At 39.5% G+C, this 19,467-nt stretch overlaps 1 protein-coding gene across 2 annotated transcripts in view; it reads right to left on the minus strand.

Moving 5' to 3' along the window:
- Positions 1-19,467, minus strand: part of kif6 (kinesin family member 6) — a 51,906-nt gene that overhangs the window by 19,681 nt on the left and 12,758 nt on the right. For both annotated transcript variants that reach the window (XR_001963062.2, XM_051078310.1), the window contains exons 7-13: positions 18,975-19,181; positions 18,391-18,534; positions 17,930-18,016; positions 12,861-12,964; positions 11,183-11,288; positions 7,942-8,101; positions 694-891 (exon numbers count right to left, since the gene is read on the minus strand). Coding sequence is in view for 1 of the 2 variants with exons in the window: in XM_051078310.1 (XP_050934267.1) it covers positions 694-891; positions 7,942-8,101; positions 11,183-11,288; positions 12,861-12,964; positions 17,930-18,016; positions 18,391-18,534; positions 18,975-19,181 (1,006 nt within the window). In the remaining variant the exon portion in view is untranslated. The remainder of the gene's footprint in view (positions 1-693; positions 892-7,941; positions 8,102-11,182; positions 11,289-12,860; positions 12,965-17,929; positions 18,017-18,390; positions 18,535-18,974; positions 19,182-19,467) is intronic.

Consider the following 19,467-nt stretch of genomic DNA (forward strand, 5'->3'; position numbering starts at 1 on the left):
TGCTTTGCTGACATGACTGCACTGGGCCACTTGAGTGACCTCCAAAGGAAACTCCTAAATACATGCAATCCCACTGATGACATTGTTTAGAAATAAGCCAGCGTAGGGAACTGTGGGACGTCAGACTGCTCACCATGCAGTAAAATCCAGAAATCAAGGATTTGTCATACCCCAAAGGCAGCCTCAACAGGCACACTGAAAATCAGCATGACCACAGTGAGCTGCACACATTCCAATAGAGAGAGATCACTCACTGTACCCTTAGCACCTAATTCGTCACAAATTCATTGCTTCTGCTAGCACAGAGTGCCTGGCTGTCATGCTTAGAGTATAGATATAGAGTCAATAGAGATTAGAGTCAACATCTCTGAAAACTGTATTTAATCTATACAGTACTTTATTAATCCCTATACAATGACTATTCTTACTATTTCGCAGCAGTGAGCAACCACAGTGCAGTGCAATGGACCAATTCCATTTCTGTACATGTTCTGGGGTGGGAGGAAACCTCCACAAACACAGACAGAACATGCTGCCACACACAAGGGCCACAGTTAATGCTGACATGGTTCAAACCTGAAACTCTTTTGTTGTACCATAAAAATGAAAACTACTGAGCCACGTTAAAAAACTATTTGTAAAAAAAAATGCTTTGTAAAAACAAGAACAAAAATAATAAAGCCTTAAGTGTACCTCTTTTCATGTACTGCATAGCTCGTCCTCCATGGTTGGATGAGACAGTGTCTGTGCTGCCTTCCCTCAACAGTGGCACTGTTGACAAACTTGAGGCACTCTGGGAGGTTAGGCTCTGGCCACTGGTGATCTTAGCGAGCTGGGCAGCAGCATCCTGAGCCCTTTTCTTCTCCTTCTTCAACATCTTAACAAGGATACCTGTAGGCACTGAGTTAAGGACTACTAGTCTTTCCTTGAATAAAAGTTCTCAATGGAAAAGAGATCTTTCACTCAGTTGCACACACATCATATCAAAGGATCATATTTTTATGTACGAATAAACAACAGTGTGAACACAAATGGCTGAATACACTTTTCATGATACAAGGACAGCAAGACTATTCTTCCAAATAATCAAAACAGTTAGACTGAATTGTTATGAGAGGTCACATAAAGTACTTATATACTATAAGAAGGCAAGAAGGTACAGTAGCATTCATAGTGATTTCCTACAGGCAAAAGGCTTCATTGTGGGCTTTTAATAATGGCAGAGTGCTGACATGTGCTCAACATCTGACCTTACAGACTGGGGGAGATGTCATGGTCTGGGATGAATCAGTGAAGAGTGGAGGTGCCAGAGAGGCTACAGAAAACCTGCCAAGATTCCAAGAAATCTTCTTCCACTGATGAAGCTGTATGTGTTTGTCTACTTGAGTCCAAGTGTAAATGTGTCTGTACATCTGGGTGAACTTGTGTGACAGAGAGTAACTGTGTGGCTACAAGAGAAGACTGAAAGGCAAGAAATGTTGCTTAGATTCGGTTCACACTTTTATTGCCATGAAACATTTCACTTCTCCATACGCAATGTCTCTATGCATTAGGACAATTTACTATAATTGTTTCCTCTGGTCCAGGACAGTACTATACTTTATTCTGTGTCTGATCGAGTGCCTCTTACTCATACAGCTTTCAGCTGGTCTCACATATTTTTTCTAGCAATAATGCAAACAGCAGAGCACAATTTTGTTCAGCACTTTCAAATCTGATTATCAAATTGACGCCTGGTTGCTATGTTTCAGCACACTGCTTCTAAACTTGTAGAGTGACTGTACAATGGGATCACACTGCTGTTTCCATGCACTGATGGAGAAGGTCAAGAGCATTTTTTTTGCAATCAAAACTGCTAACAGCAGCAAAATAGTAATTTAAGAAACTAATATTGCAAAAGAAAACTGCATAAAAAACATGAGCAAGATATTTCTCAACAAAAAGCAAGAAATCTAATCTTGTCACAGGTAAGCAGGTGAAGGGGCAAAAGCTTAGCTAAGTTATTCCTGTAAGATGTACAGTATGCTTGTGGAAAAAAGTCTGTCTAACCACAAGTTTTGATCTTCTTATACATTACCTACATGAATAAAACATTACAGACTCATAAAATATTAATTTATCTCCAGCCTCCTGTTTTTCCACTATAAATGGAAGTGTGTCTGATGGCCTAATCACAACCCATAATTTAGAGACAACACATTAGTCTGCTCCTCAAGCATGGTTCTATCATGAGATTCACAGACGTCTAGTTGCGGCCAAAGTGAAACTGTGGTGGTCAGCAGATAATTTAGGATGCTCAAAGAAAAAAAAAGTCAGAATGTCATTATTTAGGATGATGAATGGACATAGTTTTGGAGGAGCTGGAGAAGTTAATTTATATTCCTGTCAGCCAATACAAAGGGGATGTCAGTGGGAACAATAACATGAGGGAACCAAGTCTCCGATTACAATTTCCAAGGAAACCAACCATGCAGTCTTCTCAACACTGCCAAAATCTAAACCCAACACAATTCCAAATGATCTATAGAAGCCAGGTTTTACAGAGAAATATGACTGTTTCTGAGGGCCCTATGTCTTTGTTTTATACAAGTCATTACTTCAGAGTGTTGTCCATCAGGTTTTTCCATTATTGAGATCTCTGGCGTCTGATATCTTAATTCATGCTGAACACTATCTTAGACTTCTAATACATGATGAAAATTTCTCTTGGGGGGTTAAATGTTGGATCTGCAGCCTGCCTCATTGCCACACACTCAAAAAGTGTATGTCAAACTCAGCTCATGATGTGCTTCTAATCTCTCCTTCTCATCTTTCTTGTCACTCTCTGTCATACTGTACATTAAAGCAGGACATGAAGAAAATGTTTCTGGTATTACCACAGCTGGCAAAGCAGCAATGCATGTCTCAGTGGTGCTATAAATTGCTAGTAAGAATGCTAGATGTCAGTTACAGTAGTAGAAGGATGTTTAAGCAGTATAGGTGTCTTAAAAGCAAAAACTATTGGAGTGAAACTTACTTGTAGCAAATCCATTAAACAGTACCTGTTAGTGTCTTCTAGTAAAATAAATCTGAGATGGCTTATACTTTATTCATTACTACAGTACCTCTTTACTCTAGCCTGGGGACTAAGGATGTTGGCTGATTACCTAGTGCCAGGCTGACCATCTATTTTTACAACATTTTGGTCTTTAACTGGAAATCTTAACAACCACAACTCCATCCTAAAAAGAAATCAGCTATATTGGTCATTTCAGGAAATACCTAGTAACAACATAATGTATTCATGTGACAAAGCCCTCTAGCAGCTGTGGAATATGTGACTCTTGTCATTTAGAAACAAAGGATAAAGAAAGCTACAAAGGCTGCAGAGGGAGGATGTTTGGGGTGGATGGATGGGTATACAAAACCTTGGACTTGATCGTTCTCTGACCTTAACCAAGGGAGTGATATTTCCCTAATACTAAGTCCTTTTTGTGCCTAAATCTAACTATAACCTTACGGATGTAAGATCATAAAATAATTTTATTTTTGCAACAGTGATTTGTAATGGTTTTGGAATGCACTGACAAATGATGCTGTCCTGCAGATAGGGATATCAGATCAGTAAATCTTTTGGAGAGCTTTGTGTAGTGTCACCATCAAGTCTGACCCCTTAAAAAGCAATCCATGATGGGATATGTTGTCATGGAGTGTATTCCTGCCCAGAGGTAGAATCCTAATGTTCCTAATGGCCTTGTGAGCTTTCCTTTAGTGCCATTGTCATATCAAGATATTAACTTTGAACATAATATCTCATGATCATAGATTTCCATGGAATTTGCTGAACACACTTACACGGTACAATGTGAAATCTCATTGTAAATCCCAGTCTCAGGAGAGTCTATACTCACTATCCATCCCAACAACCTCCTGGCAACTCTGCAGCCAGTGATAAATGTAGTGCTTCTTTCACTCAAAAAATACATTTGCTTCTGAAAGTAACACTCAGTTGTACGTGCAATTATTTGTCATCACCAACTCTGGCACTTCATCAAGCTTTTCAATGTGAACACATGAAAACAAACCCTGACAAGCCCATGAGAACTGTAATCAGTGACCTCTGGCCAGCATCAACACTGAGCTTTACAGAAGTGATTATAGGACACTTATAAATGAAAACTGAGGAATGAGTGGTTAACAAAGTCCCAAAAACAGCTTTTGTAAATGCTTTAAAATTTGAATGCTCTGCTTCCTAGAAAAAATACCATAGGTATTTTGGTTGTGACACAGATGAGAGATCCGAGGTAATTTGTAGAGCACAAAGATCCAAAAAACATTAGACTAAAGCCAGACACCAAAGGCTACTGTCAACCCTTGTGACAACAGAGCACTCACAGGTTTACGGCTTAAGTATTATTCTGTATTTTCTTTATGCTGATGTTTGAAAAATTGAGCCAGATTTAATTCTACCCTACTTTAGTTATGATCATAACATTTCAAGTTACATAAAGACCGATTTAGGCTGTTTCATTTAATCAACACTCATCTGCATATATGCAATAACAATTTGCAGCTGGCAGCAAACTCTAACTATTGCATGCACTTATGTTTGACAACTTAAAATATTGCACATCACTTTATGGTACAGAGCTCTCACAAAACCCAATCTGGATCTACACAGCTGCCTGAGGAAGTAACAATCAAGTGACAGAAACGATCAAATGGTGAAATCCTCCCACCCTGGTTTTGATTGCGGAATTGGACAATATATTTGTATATTCATGAACACTTTAATAGGCCCAGTGATGAAGACTGCATATCGAGGTTGCTGAAATATACAGCATATATTCAACTCTCAAATTGTGAGGTTCAAAAGAGATTAAAGGCGTTACATGTTGAAATGCCAGAATAGATTTTCCTTTTCAAAAATCATTAAATTTACTTAACATTTTTTCAGTAAGAACTAAGATAATATTAGCACCACCCAAAGAAAATATGCGATATGTCTACTCCTACTATTTTCTTTTTTGTGTAGAGGAAGAGGGGACTATAGTGTAAGCAATACATTTTCTGGAATTCTAATTGAGGGGAATTTTGAGTAAAAATGTTTAGATATAATTAATCATACTGAACAAAGACCAGAGTTATAGAGAATCCAGAGAGCTCTTGTTAATGTAATAGACCAGCAAGTTGATGACTTCTGTGCCTTATCATTGTTGCAGTTGTGACTTAGTATTAGCCAAATCTCTCTTGGATACATTCAGTGGGACACATGGGCCAAGAGGAAATAAAACTGAATAATGTGCTAGTTGTAAATACTATTCATCCTTTTCACCTGAAAATTGAACTTTTCCTTGTCCTTGGATCACTGCCATTAGACAATATTTACATCTATGTTCTACTTCAGTTGTTAAACTAAATAAATGGATGGCTTACTGCTGTCGAGCCTCTTTGTGGTGTGATACCAAAGCTAAGTTTAAGGAATGAAACAGGATATGCTATATGATAAAATATAGAAATACTTCTGTGGTAGGTAAGGCAAGAACTCAAATGATAGAAGTTAAATACTTCAGTCTTGTACACTGCTGCATATTATAGTAATGCCTGTCAAAATAGGCCAAACTAAAATTATACACTAATGTGCCATTTGCAAGTGCTTGTTGACCAGGGTACCCAAATTTAAGTGTTTCATTAAGATGTGATAAAATATGGGCAAGTCATTTTTATGTGGCATTACAAAGATACATGCAATGTTACTCCTTAAAGTCAGCAGTGTTTGTTACTTCTCCTTGTTGCTGCTATCATCATGTTAGTGGTGTACTAACATGACTAGTGATACATGACTAGTGTACGTGCCATCACGCATGAATAGTCAACCATCAATGGGAACACACAGGGACAGTGGGTGGGGATGCACCCTTTTGCTTTACAGGGAACTCTCCCATAACTAACCCTGTTAGGACTCAGTGTCACTCTGGGAACAGTAGGGTTGTAGAACAGAAACCAAAGGATTAAGCAGAGTAGAATTGCGGGTGTTGGACAGTTATATAGGCATGGAAAGCATGATGATTTAGCTAGCAGATACAAACTTAATTTCTTGAAATGGTCTAAATCTAGATAGTCATTCTGGCTGGATATGATGTCAGCCCTTGCTGGTTGGTCAACCAGACTATAGGGTTACATGACACAGACAGACCACCCTGAATGAGGTACTGACAGTTTAGACTACTGCAACCTTATATACAAGCTTCACAATGAAAAACGAAAAGGCAATGTGATCACTAGAGCATTTGCATTACTTGCGGAAATATGTGCTTTTAAACACGCACTATAGCAAATTTTGGCAATTACATTTGCATTATGTGAAAACCAATTTATGACATTTTGAGAGGGAAAATTTACAAAGAGGAGAGGATTTCACATTACACATACACGGTCCAAGAAATACTACAGTGAAATATCTGCATGATAATATTGTATTTATTTTGGAGAGCTGAGGTTTTTGTGGCTAAATAATCAAGCAGACATCTCAATTTTCTGACTAATGTTCTATGATCTAATGACAAGCCACAGCAAGAGGGGTTGATGGAAGAATAATCCCATAAAGCCATTAGAAATGTAATATTCAAATGCAAATACTGTAATTATGATTAATAGTAATTATGATTAACTGCAGTCATTAGATGAAGATCTATCTGAACATACATATTAAAAAAACATTTCTTGTTGGCTTTGAAGGCAAGATTACTTACATTTTCTAAATTATGTTTGGATGAGTTGTATGACTGATTGTGTATGAGTGCTGTAATCCAACCGTGCAATAACACAGGCAGATTTACTTTAGCAGAAATACTTTTCTGCTAATGAAGATTTTACTGTCAAGAATAAGTGTGATTAAAGTGTGAGCCTGAACACAGACACAAAATGAAATTTGAGTTGCTGGTACAGTGACAGAACAAGAGCCCATTCTGTCTTGTATTTACACAAACAAGCATGTGGCACTGCTGCAGGGAATTGAACCTGAATCTTTGGATTGTCTGACAAATCACTTTACCTGTATCTGTTTTTGCTATTGTAACAGTCTCAGTTATAGCATGTGTAAACTTGACACATATAATCAATATGTGGAATGTTTGAGGTTAAGTCTCTGCACCCCTTCGTGCTCTTTTGGGGGTCCCTCCCTATAAATGGGGTCTCCTACATTCACCTCTCTCCTTTTGTTGTTTTTCTCCATGGAAGAAGAAACTGTCGCAGTCAGCGACCGAATGTTAGCTTCTCTGATTATTAATGTGGGACATGCTAACATGTTCTTGTAATTTACTTTGTGTAGGGGCAAACTCACTTGATCACAATTGACCAGAAAATTTTCTTATACTTCCTTCTGTCAGCTGATAAACTCATGCTGAAGTATCCATGGTGTGGGCATTCTTCAATTTTACATAATGCAGGAAACCACCGGTCACACTATATACAGTATATGTGTTGCACAGCTAATATTTAAGATTCCAGAATAATGGCTGGGGACTCTATAGCATTTTCTTAGATGTGAATGCAAAGATGAGCACTTACAACTTTAATAACATGTCTCTAAACCTTGTAAACGTGTTTAGGGGAATGGTAAAATAAAATATTTCTTTTAACAGAGAGAAGGTCATTTCTCTGACATAATCTCTCATCCTGCAAAACAGGAACAAACAGCACTGTTATCAATAACAGACCTACAGGTATGCTATTTATTAGGTAGTTATGGATCTAAAAAAACACCACATTTGGTTTGGATTTGAAAAATGGGAATCACCAACAATTATGTAAGCTAATGTATCAGTATACTAATGCATGCAAAGATTTTCATGCAAATTATCTAATCGCGTCTCGTCTAATCTGATTGCTAGACTAAACACCCCAAAACTTATGTATGTAATCAGAGCAAAACAAAGTTGGCTGCACCATGTCAAAGGATACTGATTTCATTATCACGTTGAGTCAGCATCTCCTTTAATTTGGTCACTTGTGCTGCACTGTGGTGGCTGTCTTGAGTCACCTCTTCCCTCTTTGTTGCTGCTGGTGACTCTTGCCCATCATTGCGCTTGTTTCCTCCACTTTGCTTGTCCAGAATCATCATCTGTTCAAACAGTATAAAAGAAAGATTGCTGATTGTTTTTGAAGTTATGAGGAAAGCCTTTTTAAAACTGGATCTAAATACACTGCTTTAAAAAATTAAGGGAACACTTAATTCACACATCGGATCTTGACGAAAGAATTATTCATCATCAACCCACTGAAGGCAAAGTAAAAAACTGAAATCACAGGCTGATCCAACTTGTGTATTTCACCACAGCAACTCATAATGTGACTCAGTAGAGTGTGTGGTCCCCCCACGCTTGTATGCACTCCCAACAATGTCTGGGCATGCTCCTGATGAGTCGGCATATGGTGTCCTTGGTGCTGTCCTACCAGACCTGGATCAGGGCGTGGGTGAGCTCCTGGACAGTCTGTGGTGGCACTTGGTGGCATCAGATGCACTGATAAATAATGTCCCATAGGTGTTTAATTGGATTTAGGTCACAGGAATGTGAGGGCCAGTCAGTGGCCCTCACATTCATCATCCATCATCCAGGAACTGCCTACACACTCTGACCATGAGGCCAGGCACTGACCTGTACCAGGGGGAACCCAGGGCTCACTGCACCAGCGTAAGTTCTGACAATCGCTCTGAGGATTTCATCCCAGTACCTAACAGCAGGGTCATTGGCTATGACATGGATGTCTGTGCCACTCTCCATGGATATGACTCCCCAAACCATCACTGACCCACCGCCAAATCAGTCATGCTGGATGATGTTACAGGCAGCATAATTTTCACCACAGCATCTTCAGACTCCTTCACATCTGTCACATGTGCTCACATCTTCATGGATGAGAACACACCACATATATGGATGTGCCATCCTGGAGGGGTTGGACTACCTGTGCAACCTGATTGGGCTGCAGGTACCACCTCATGCTGCCAGTAGTGACAAGGACACTAGCAGAACACAAAACTAGAGTAGAATCAGTCAGGAAGGATAAGGAGAAAGCAACTGTCTAAAACCATCCCCTTTTTTGGGAGTTGTCTTCCTTTTGCCTCTCCATTGCACCTGTTTTCACTTTCATTTGCACCAAAGCAGGAGAAATTGATTCACAACCACTTGAGCTTCTTAAATGGACAAATTGATATCTCTGAGGTTTAACTGACTTGGTGTTATACTGTGATGATTAAGTGTTCCCTTAGTTTTTTTGAGCAGTGTAAACAGTTTAAACTATTAAATCTGGTGGCCCATACTAGTTGCTGAAAGTTGCATTCAATAAAATTAGGTACTCTATAAAAAAGTCTTTGATATGCAAATAAATGAGCTAAAATCATAGCTCACTAAACTTCTACAGGAAAAAAGCAGCCTACTTTCTAAAAGTGGATTTGCTGTTGGGAAAAACATCTACAGTATAAACAGCAATCTAATGTCATAAATGTAAAGCTGGAAAATACATCGTAGTACTATCCTGAAAAGTAATGCTCTTCTATTATGTAATTCTGTGATATTCCCTAAACATCAATTAAATTCCCCTCTTTTCCCTGTCTGCAATTTAACTCCTAAATTTCAATGATTTTCCAGCTTTCAAGACAGGTGGGAAACATGTTAAAGCATTGGCGTTTTTTTCATATGGAGTAGATACAGTGTAAGAGAAAGGTCCCAGAAGTTCTTGGGGCATATATGGAAGATCACTGAAGAAGACACAGGAGTTGAGGCTGTCATTGTCCAGGTCTGAAAATTGCTTTTCAACAGCTTTACATACGGTGCTAAATCACTGAGGTCTCACTGCACATCTAAGCTCACAGTGCTGAAAAGATAAAACTGGAAGCATTCACTCGGGTATTTGAACATCACCCTGAAACAAAGACAAGCACATTGCTGAGCATCCAAGAACTAGCCAGCATTGAGAACAAAGGAGAAGGAAATAAAATTTAAACCAGATCCAAATTCCTACAGATTCACTGAAGTGTGACTGGGGTGATGCTTAGAGGAATGTAAACTGAACAGGAGATAGAGTTTGCGGATCATAACAAACTGAAGGAGAGATAAACAGACATTCAAGTGGGATCTGGAACTGCTTCTGGTGGCTGCTCCAACTCCAACCAAACCAGAGCCCAGGAGCAGTATGAGTTGGCCATCGGCTGCTGTTTGAGAAACGTTGAATAAAATCTATAACCCGGACCACAACCACATTACTTTCTAAAAAAAAAAAACAACTTTATGAATTAGTGTTTTCTCCACTCCACTATTATTATTTCAGTTTATATCTTATATTTGTGTTTGGCTGCAATTAATTATCATTATTCATTATTGATTAATCTGTCACAGGAAAGAAATCTATTAGTTAGTCTATAAAATGTCTGAAAATGCACATCACTGTCCATGTCCCAGAGCCTCCAGGCCACATCAGTTTGTTTGTTCTGACCAAGGTAGAGGCTTAGCTTTTTAAGCAGCTGAAGATCTGGTTTAAATACATTCATTAACAATTACGTGTCAACACCTTACATCTAATTAAATGGCAAATAACTGCAAAACACCAAGTGTCGTAAGACTTAAGTCAGGTCATGGGAAGATTAACAGCACTAGATAAAACTGGGCATCACTGGAGCTTAAAACATTGTCACTTTCTGCAGAGAAAAATAATCTCTAAGATTTTGTCTAGAAAAAAGTATGTTTTCATTGATTGTTTTATGTTTAGGCCTAAGGAAAGGAAACTTAACTTGATTTAAAAGTAAAGCATGTGTCAGGAAAGGACAGTAGGGGGAGCTATTTAGAGGAAGTGATTAGTCAGCTAGTCACTGCTGATCTGATGGATGGAGGGGAATGGGAATGTAAGGGGATCAGTTTGGACACCTCACTGATCAAATTTGTTCTATATCTTTGACCTCTCATCATATACTCTTACAGAACAGATAAAACAAGCACTAAATAACTAAGTAACAGAACTGAATCTTTTCTTAATTTTCTAGGACAGCAACGTGGACTGAAAATATATTTTCCTGTCACACTTGCATGGTGGATTTTGTTATGGGAAGGAGAAGGAAGAACAAATACCTTTAGAAATAACACCTAGATAGAGAGAACAGAGACAGATGAAGAGACTCTGTACATGAAGAGACTACTATGAATATTACCTTCAACAGGGAGAAACAGTACTGGAGTTTTCTCATATCTGGTCCCAGTGACAGTGTCATGCCTGGATCAGGGTCATCCAGAAAGGCCTTGACTAGTTCTTCCAACCTAAACACACAGACACATACACACACAGACTGCGTAATAACCTACCAAAGCTTAAACCAGTTCCACATTCCATGTTACAATCCTTCTCCATCACACTTAGCATGAGCTCAATAGGAGCTCAAATAGTTAAGATCTATATTTGAGGAGTGCTTCTAATGTTTAAAATGTGGCTCTGGTCAAAGAAAACTATTTACTTAAATGTGTGTTCCAGCTCCACTGGGCCAGCCTGTTGATAAACTATCACTAGATGATACTCCAAACATTGGTTCTTCACGCTCTGGAACCAGCCACTGGAAAAGACCAGGAGGCAACCATCCAGACGGATCCAATGTAGGCACGACAACGTGCGGTTTTTATTTTCCACTGTGATAGGTTCAGCGTAGAAACACGCTAGGTTTACATGACAAAGGACTTAAAACAAACGAAGCTGTCTTGTTCCAGGCCCCTGAAACAAACTTGATTTTGGAGAATTCCCTTCAATGCCATGTATAATACCTTAAAAGAAAAATATCATCTTTCAAATGCCAGAATTTAATAGATTCCAAATAGTTTTGTTAAGGTGTGAGGCAAAATGTTATGTGTGGCAAACTAACAAACTTTAAAAAAAATAATTACTTGTCTTTAGCTTGGATGGAGATGGATTCATACAGCTCTGAAAGCAGCAGAGCAGTCTTCTGGAAAGCCCGAAATCTGTATGCTTGAGGATATATGTGCGTTTGGAAAAGTGACAACAAATAAGGCAGGATGTGTGCAATCACTCAGTACTGGGATGAGTCAAGGCATAAACCGGAGAGGAAACAGCAACAAAAAAGTCAGCATGTCCAGTGAACGTGGTCACAACAGACATCATTAAAGGTTCCCTCTGTGAGTTTGACCACAAACGGGGGGAAATCGAGGATAATCACCCGGGTAGAGAGGAAATAATAAAAACACGGACTGAGGGGGCCAAGGCGTGGTAAATACATCAGCACTGGATCTGCCAAGTCCTCAGTGGAACCTCTGGCCTGAACTCTGGCCCTGTTTGACAGGGTCCCTCTGCCATTTGAGTATAAGAGCGGAAATAAAGCAGTCCTGGCTGAAGCAGAGCCCTGGGAAACTCCATTAGATCTGGTTAAGCTTCAGTGAGTGAGGCTTTAACTCAACATCAATACATAGCCAACAGCATAAGTTATGTAGGCACTTTTGGCAAAAGCCAAATACTTATAAATCATGAAATATATTTGCACAAGAATCTCTGGCTTTTGAGTCCAAAAAAGATTGTCTGAGGTCTGCTCTCTTCCTGGGTCTGAGACACAGTTGAAACATCCTAGAAGGCTAATGGGGCCAACACAGGACTATACACATCTGCAGTGTCCTGAGATGACTGGCTCACCGAGGCCATGTCACTACACACAAATACACACACATACATAATATACATCATGTGATCCTGTAGCAAAAGGTCTGCTGTCAGTTCCTCTAGAACATTCTGATTCAATTCCTCCCCTTATCTGAACATGTGGAGATCATAGGCCATAATGTCTGACTGACTAGACTAAAGAAATGAAGAATAAAGAGAAGGAGATGACATACTTCTGGATCTCCTCCACAGTTAGCTTGTCATCTCTCTGCTCTCCTGTCACCATGGCCAGCTCTTCCTTCAGAAGCTGGATCTCCCTTTTCAGACGTGCTATTAGCTGAAACACACACACAAAAAGCAGGGTTAGAGGTCTACTATATGTGCACATACACATAATATAAAAAATGCACACATTTGAACCAACAGTACAAAACTAAGACACACACACAAACAAATGCAGACAGACACTATTTCGCTACTGCCAACTGATGAGACAATCCCTCTGAAAATCATCTTGTGGCTTATCTTGCTGATGCATTTTGAGGACAAACTTAAGTGATTCCAGACAACTGGATGCTCCAGTGAGAAAATGCAGGAAGTAAAACATAAAATAGCATTAAACAGCTACGGTGGCAAAAAAAGGAACACATAAAACCTTTTGCTGCTGTCTGTCCCCACATGTTTGGTTAAGGCCTTGTACATTCAGCCAACGGGCTGGTTGCTGTTAGTAACCGCTGTCCGGGTCTGGTTACTGTATATATAAAAAGCAAAATATCTCATCAAACCCAAACACAGCTCTTTTGGTACTTAGATAGCTATCTTTGCAGCAAGTAACCACAGTAACAGAAAGAGTGTCAATTAATATCAAAAATCATGATCAGAGGATAGATATGATGGGACCAGGACATTGTTTTTATAAACAGAATTAAACATCATCACACTGAATACTGACAGCAATACATCTCTTAAGTGTGTGATAGGGTACTGCATTATGTACCTGCTGAACACAGGCAGGCCCTAGACAGACCTTGTTGAAATCTAACCTTTAATCTTTGGAGATAAATGTGTGGTTCTCTATTTTTCCTTGCTGAAAAGGGTCCATGCTTACAGAGGTCAGTCTGAAGAGCCAGTCTGAAGAGGGATTAGGGGGTGTCTAGGTACCTAAACCCTAAAGGATTAGAGACTTCAGATCATAGATGATGTGACATTACATGTATGCAGGGAAAGTCATAAAGAATAGATCCTGGCAGTAATAGCTCTCCTACAGAGGCATTTCAAATTGGTGTATTAGTTTTGCTGTGTATTTCATTGCTTCATTGACAATGAGATGTATACAATTTGGATTGACTAATCAATCAGTTGCACATCTGACTTACTAAAACAGGAAGTGCTGAGTTATAAAGGCAAATGTTATTTGTTTGGAAATTAAACGCTGGCTGAATAAATGTATCACTTGCTGATGGTAACTGCATTATTTGTATTAAACACCAGGCAATCCCTCAGTTTTCTACATCACTAACAGTGTGTTTCATATTCAACTCTTTGTTGTCAGCGCAACAGTCCTGTTAGGTGGGATTAAATTCTAAATCTCTGGGGCTGGAGCAAGAGGTTAGAGGTGAGCCAAATTGACATGCACTCTTATTCTGATGTTAAACAGTTACTAGCAGTGCATACACAACAGACAACCCCTACTGACTGATAACCCTACTTAAAAGCTATAGCTTAATTTATCTGCAGGTATTTGTATGATATGTTAACTAAGCATTTATTAATTTGCCAAATCCCTTGAAAAATGGAACTGGTCCGACAAGGAAATACATTACATCTTAACAGAGACGTGCAATTACACGTTAATGGTAGGGAAAATAGGCCAACACCAAAATCAATGGATGGTGTAGTTAATGAAAGGACGCCAGACCAGTTGTAATAAAAAATCACACCACAAAACAACACACTTAACCACTTAAAAAAACAAGTGGCAATTGTTCTTTTTCTCACATGACCCACTTCTCTCTTCAGGATAAATCCCACTTAACTATCGCCACTGAAGCTGACCACACTGCAAAATACTAAAGCAGACTCAAAGACTGGAACTGATTCAGTGGGAAAGAGCAAATACAACAGAAAATAGCGACTCTGTGCTAGAGTCACACAGTGACACTTCTGACACGAAGTTGCTAGGGAGCCAAAGGTCAGTGAAAACTAAATCAAAGCCAAAGGTCAGACTGTGATCTAACTTAGAAAAGCACTGCAACAAATGGAAAGACAAAACCAGCCATACAGTCAGACATTGTCAACTCAAGATGCTCTGGAGAAGAAACAGACCTGCAGTGTGGTTTTGGGTAGATGCCACTTCATTTAACAAGATTTCACCCCTAATCCACCCCATATCATATTTTTTAACATTGAATATCTTAGCTGACCATCCCTCACCAGAGCCACTCCCTGTATCTCTTTTTTGGAACCAGTGGTCTGATGTAACTCTTCCAGCTGCATCCTCAAAAGCTGACCACCAGTTGTTGGTCAGAAGAATGGTGCAGTCTATTTCAGAGTGCCAAGCCCAGACTGGTACCACAGCACCACAACAGATTTCCATACACTCTGAATAAAAACTGACTCAGGGCATGTGACTGATGATAATGTATGTTTCATTTGGTGCTATATAAATAAAATTGAACTAAATGGTGTCAGCATATTGTACGCATACCCATGTTAGTGCAACAATGCAACATGCAGATTGCTATGGTGATGAAAAAGCAATATTGCACATATGTCTTTGTTTACTATCAACATGCTACATAATTAACTTTGAAATACTGTATATTGTATAATAACTTAACAGTCCTACCTTTAAAATCACCCCCTTTTCTTAAATATATGCTATCCATTCTGTGCAGAAAACCACCCACAGTAAGCTGTAAGCACTGCAGTGTAACCACAGGTTACACCTCAAATGCATATGTATTATGTTGTATGCCACTGACAAACATGCTGCTATTATGTGACCTCATTTTTATGGAAGAAGGGAAGGCATAATTTCCCACTACATTTTAACACATGTGCTGTGTCCCATGCATGGCGCCATTAAGGCATGGCACTATTGTAAAATAAAGCAAAAAGCACTGCAATACACCAATACTCTTACAACCCACCCCCAGTCCATATGACAGACCGAGGAAGAACAACCATCCGCAGGAATTTTCACACCCACTTTCCAAACATGTCTCTCTGGTGGGCTTTAAGCAGGCTGCTGTTTGACTCACAGGTATGCACTAATCAGAGCCGTCTTCTCAAGCAAGATGTTGTGTGTATCTTTAAGTGTAGGGATGGTCCAGGTTCAGAAGGGCCACTCAACCTCCTATAAACCTCCGCTTAGCTGCATAACACCTTACGAATTTCAGCTCAACTCAAACTAAGCACATCTGCACACAATGCTCAAGTCGACACATTTGAAATAAAAGCTAACAGTGACTTGTATCTTGGAGATACAGTATCTGTTGATAATCTCCTTTGATGACTGCAGACCAGGATCAGTCGGGTCTAAAGGGAGGATTAAAATTGACCTTAGTGCTCTTAGAGGAGCTAAAAGAAAGAACCTTATATGGTGTGGTCACTGCGGCTGACTTCATTATGATCATAGGTCACTTTCAACACTTCATTCTTTCCCTGTCCACGAGAGACTTGTTAAATGTTTTGTCTGGTCTGGCTGGTTTCCTGCTGTTCAGGCTTTGAAGAACTGCATTTTGCAGCCTGTAGGCTACAGCATAGCACCATTAAGGCAGTGTGTGGTCTGTATGATGTAAACAGTGCAAGATTGTGAAAAGCAAACTCCAGGTTTCAAATCAATTACCACAGCCAGCGTGTCCAATAGACAGTGTGCCTTCAGACGAGGAAAGCCAAAAATGTCTAAGTGTCACCCCAAACCACAAAAAAATGACATCATACTAATCTGCCAACTGCACTGCTGGCTTTGCTTTTTTCTCAATAAACCAGGGAGAGATATAGAGGGAGAGACGGAGAGACGGGAGCAACGAACAAAATGAGAAACACACTAAAAAGCCATAAACGGAGACAAGACGTTTACCCATGGAGTTTGGGTTTTCCTGGAGCTGTAACTGTGCCGGACCCAATTGGGAGCCGCCAGACACTGTCACAATTACTGGGCCAGCCGCAGACTCTCTTAAAAATACCTCTGTAGGGTTTGCAAGTGGCCAGCCAAGTCTCAGTAGCAGTAATACAGTAGCAGTTGATCCTGAGGCTGATCTTGGTGGGAGGGGAGGAAGCGGATATAGCTGTGATGACTTACTACTGTATATCCCCCAAGGGACCTTTCCAACAACTACCAGGTCTGCTTTCTGGCATACTACAATAGGGAGGGCTGTGACAAAGATTCTAAAGGGAGAAAATGAAGGAGGGGAAGCAATAGTTAAGGGTTAACCCGGCTGAACTGCACAAACAATGCAATTTCCCATTACTCATTATATAATGTATAACAACATGTAAAAAAGGCAGATATGGAAGCATGTGCAAGGTCCACTGTACTGTAAGTAAAAAATTGAGTGGCCTCAGTAACCACAATATGTTGCAACAATCCAAGGACTTATTCTCACCAAAACTTTCTCTGCTCTACATCTCCTATTCTGGCTTCTCCTCTAACTTAGTAAAATAAAAATGTAATCATAGTACATAGATACTAAATATAATTACTGAAAGTAAACAGACTGCCCTTTCTCATTTCAAAAATGTTACACTGTGTCCTCAGATGTACAACATCTGGCTAGAAATCACTCTGTGTGACTGCATGCGTGCAGTTTATACTTCCTTGCATGAATGAGACTAAAGACATATATACAGTACACACCAGTCTCCAGCTGGATGCTCTCTCAAGAGCCTGTGAGATATTAGGATAAATTATGCCATAACAGAATTGGAAGCATGTAAACAAAACAGAGAGAATGCAAACAAGACTTGTGAGCAGTCTAAATAGCTCAAGACGGACAGACGTCCACGTGTTGAAGGTGGAAAATTTTTTCTTTCAGATTGACTGTCTGACACTGGAAAAACTAATTTGGTATTGGAAAGTTAAAGAGGACACTTAAGCACATGTTGGGTTACACTTAGTTACATTTAGAAGCTGGATTCTCACTGTAATTCATTCGCTGATCAATTTAAGGTCTGGAAGCTATGAGGAGGGTCTGGCCATAATGAAACAGCACATTAAGTCATGCTTTTGTGGTGTGATTGTGTGGCTAAGCTACGGTATTTGTAGTGACTGTTGAAGTGCTGTGTCTGGCTGTCTCACCAGGGCAGGATCCAGTTCTTCATTCAATATCGCCTCGTTCTTAATGAGAGCCACGCGCTGAGCAAAGCGGCACGTAGAGATGGACTCCTAGAGAAAACAGTTTTTAAAAATGACTCAATATTTTTCTGTCTGAGGGACAACTATCACTCAGAATTATTTCTTCTTAGTTCAGTACTCATTTGATACATTTGCTCAAGTTATTAGATGCAAGGACTGGACAAGGATGAGAAAATGGTCCTAATCTATATTTACAGTGCACAGCTTTCATTAATGTCTATAAAGCAAAATATATCGCACAACACTCCAACAGCTATGTCTTAAAATGTAATAAAATATTGTTTTTGCTTGGTTTAAATAGTTTCAGAAGTGAAAATGTACATTCACTCCTGACAGAGGTGTCCAGCAAAGCCAACCTAACACAATACTCTGTCTGAACATTGTAATTGAGTTCTCTTCCTTACATCAAGGTTCCTCTTGTCAACCGCCATAGTGGCAATCATGGTGGTCCTGCAGTTGCCCCCAAGGCTGTCCCTAAGCACAGATGTTAACATGGAGTTTCTGTAGGGAATATGGGAGCGGTTCTTCTCTGACAAAGCAATGATCACCTGAGGAAGAGAGGAATTAAAACAGCTGACTTATAAATGAAGACAGAGGTGGATGTAGAGAATGAAATGGCTGATTGTACCATAGAGTAATGTCAGAAAGACAATGCAATCACTCTTTCTGACAGAATTGTTACTGTTGATACAGTAGTGGCAAGATGACCATTAATCAAAGTCAAACATCTAATATAAATTGAATTATGATTATGATTAACTGGAAGATATAAACAAGCAGAATATGTAAAATTGTTGTTTCAAATCATATAAAACATATTCAGTTCCTTATATTTCACTGTGTGTGTGTATGTGTGTGTGTGTGTGTGTGTGAGTGTGAGGAAATTTATAAATGTATCAAACTTCAGTACACCAAATTCCCATGTTAAATTCTTCATGCAATGTATTATTTCAAATAGAAAATAGAAAAACATTTTAGATGTGGTTACCTGTTCCAAGAAGTGAAGGGAAAGGTTGATGTACTTGGCTTCAGTGAGCAGCTGCCCATTCAGGCCAGTCTTGCTAACTCTATCCGATCCAGCCAGGTCCACCAGGTGGAGCTTGGAGCGCCGCAGGGTGGCTGAGCCTGGCTCACGTCTGCACAAGTGCACGGTGAAAATACAGTGGGATCGTGTGGACGCCTGGTTCATGGGAGTCTGGAAATGACAGAAAGAAAGAGAATAGGGAAGTGAGAGAACGCTTTGACAATAGTGTAAAATTGTTGGGATGCATTTAGGTTTGTGTGAGAGTATTCTGAATCCTCTAAAATTGGTGCACATGGTGGACACAAAAAAGAAATGTGAATTTTAGTCTCCATCTGTGGCATTTTCATATTCAAACAACAAAAAACATGTTTCCTTTGATTCTTTTTTTTTTTTTGCTCCCACTGGTTTGAAGATCAAAGTCATACCATGTGTAACTGATGAGCAGTAAACACATGGT

Source organism: Lates calcarifer, linkage group LG19, assembly GCF_001640805.2.
Source record: "Lates calcarifer isolate ASB-BC8 linkage group LG19, TLL_Latcal_v3, whole genome shotgun sequence".
Classification (NCBI taxonomy): Eukaryota; Metazoa; Chordata; class Actinopteri; family Centropomidae; genus Lates; species Lates calcarifer.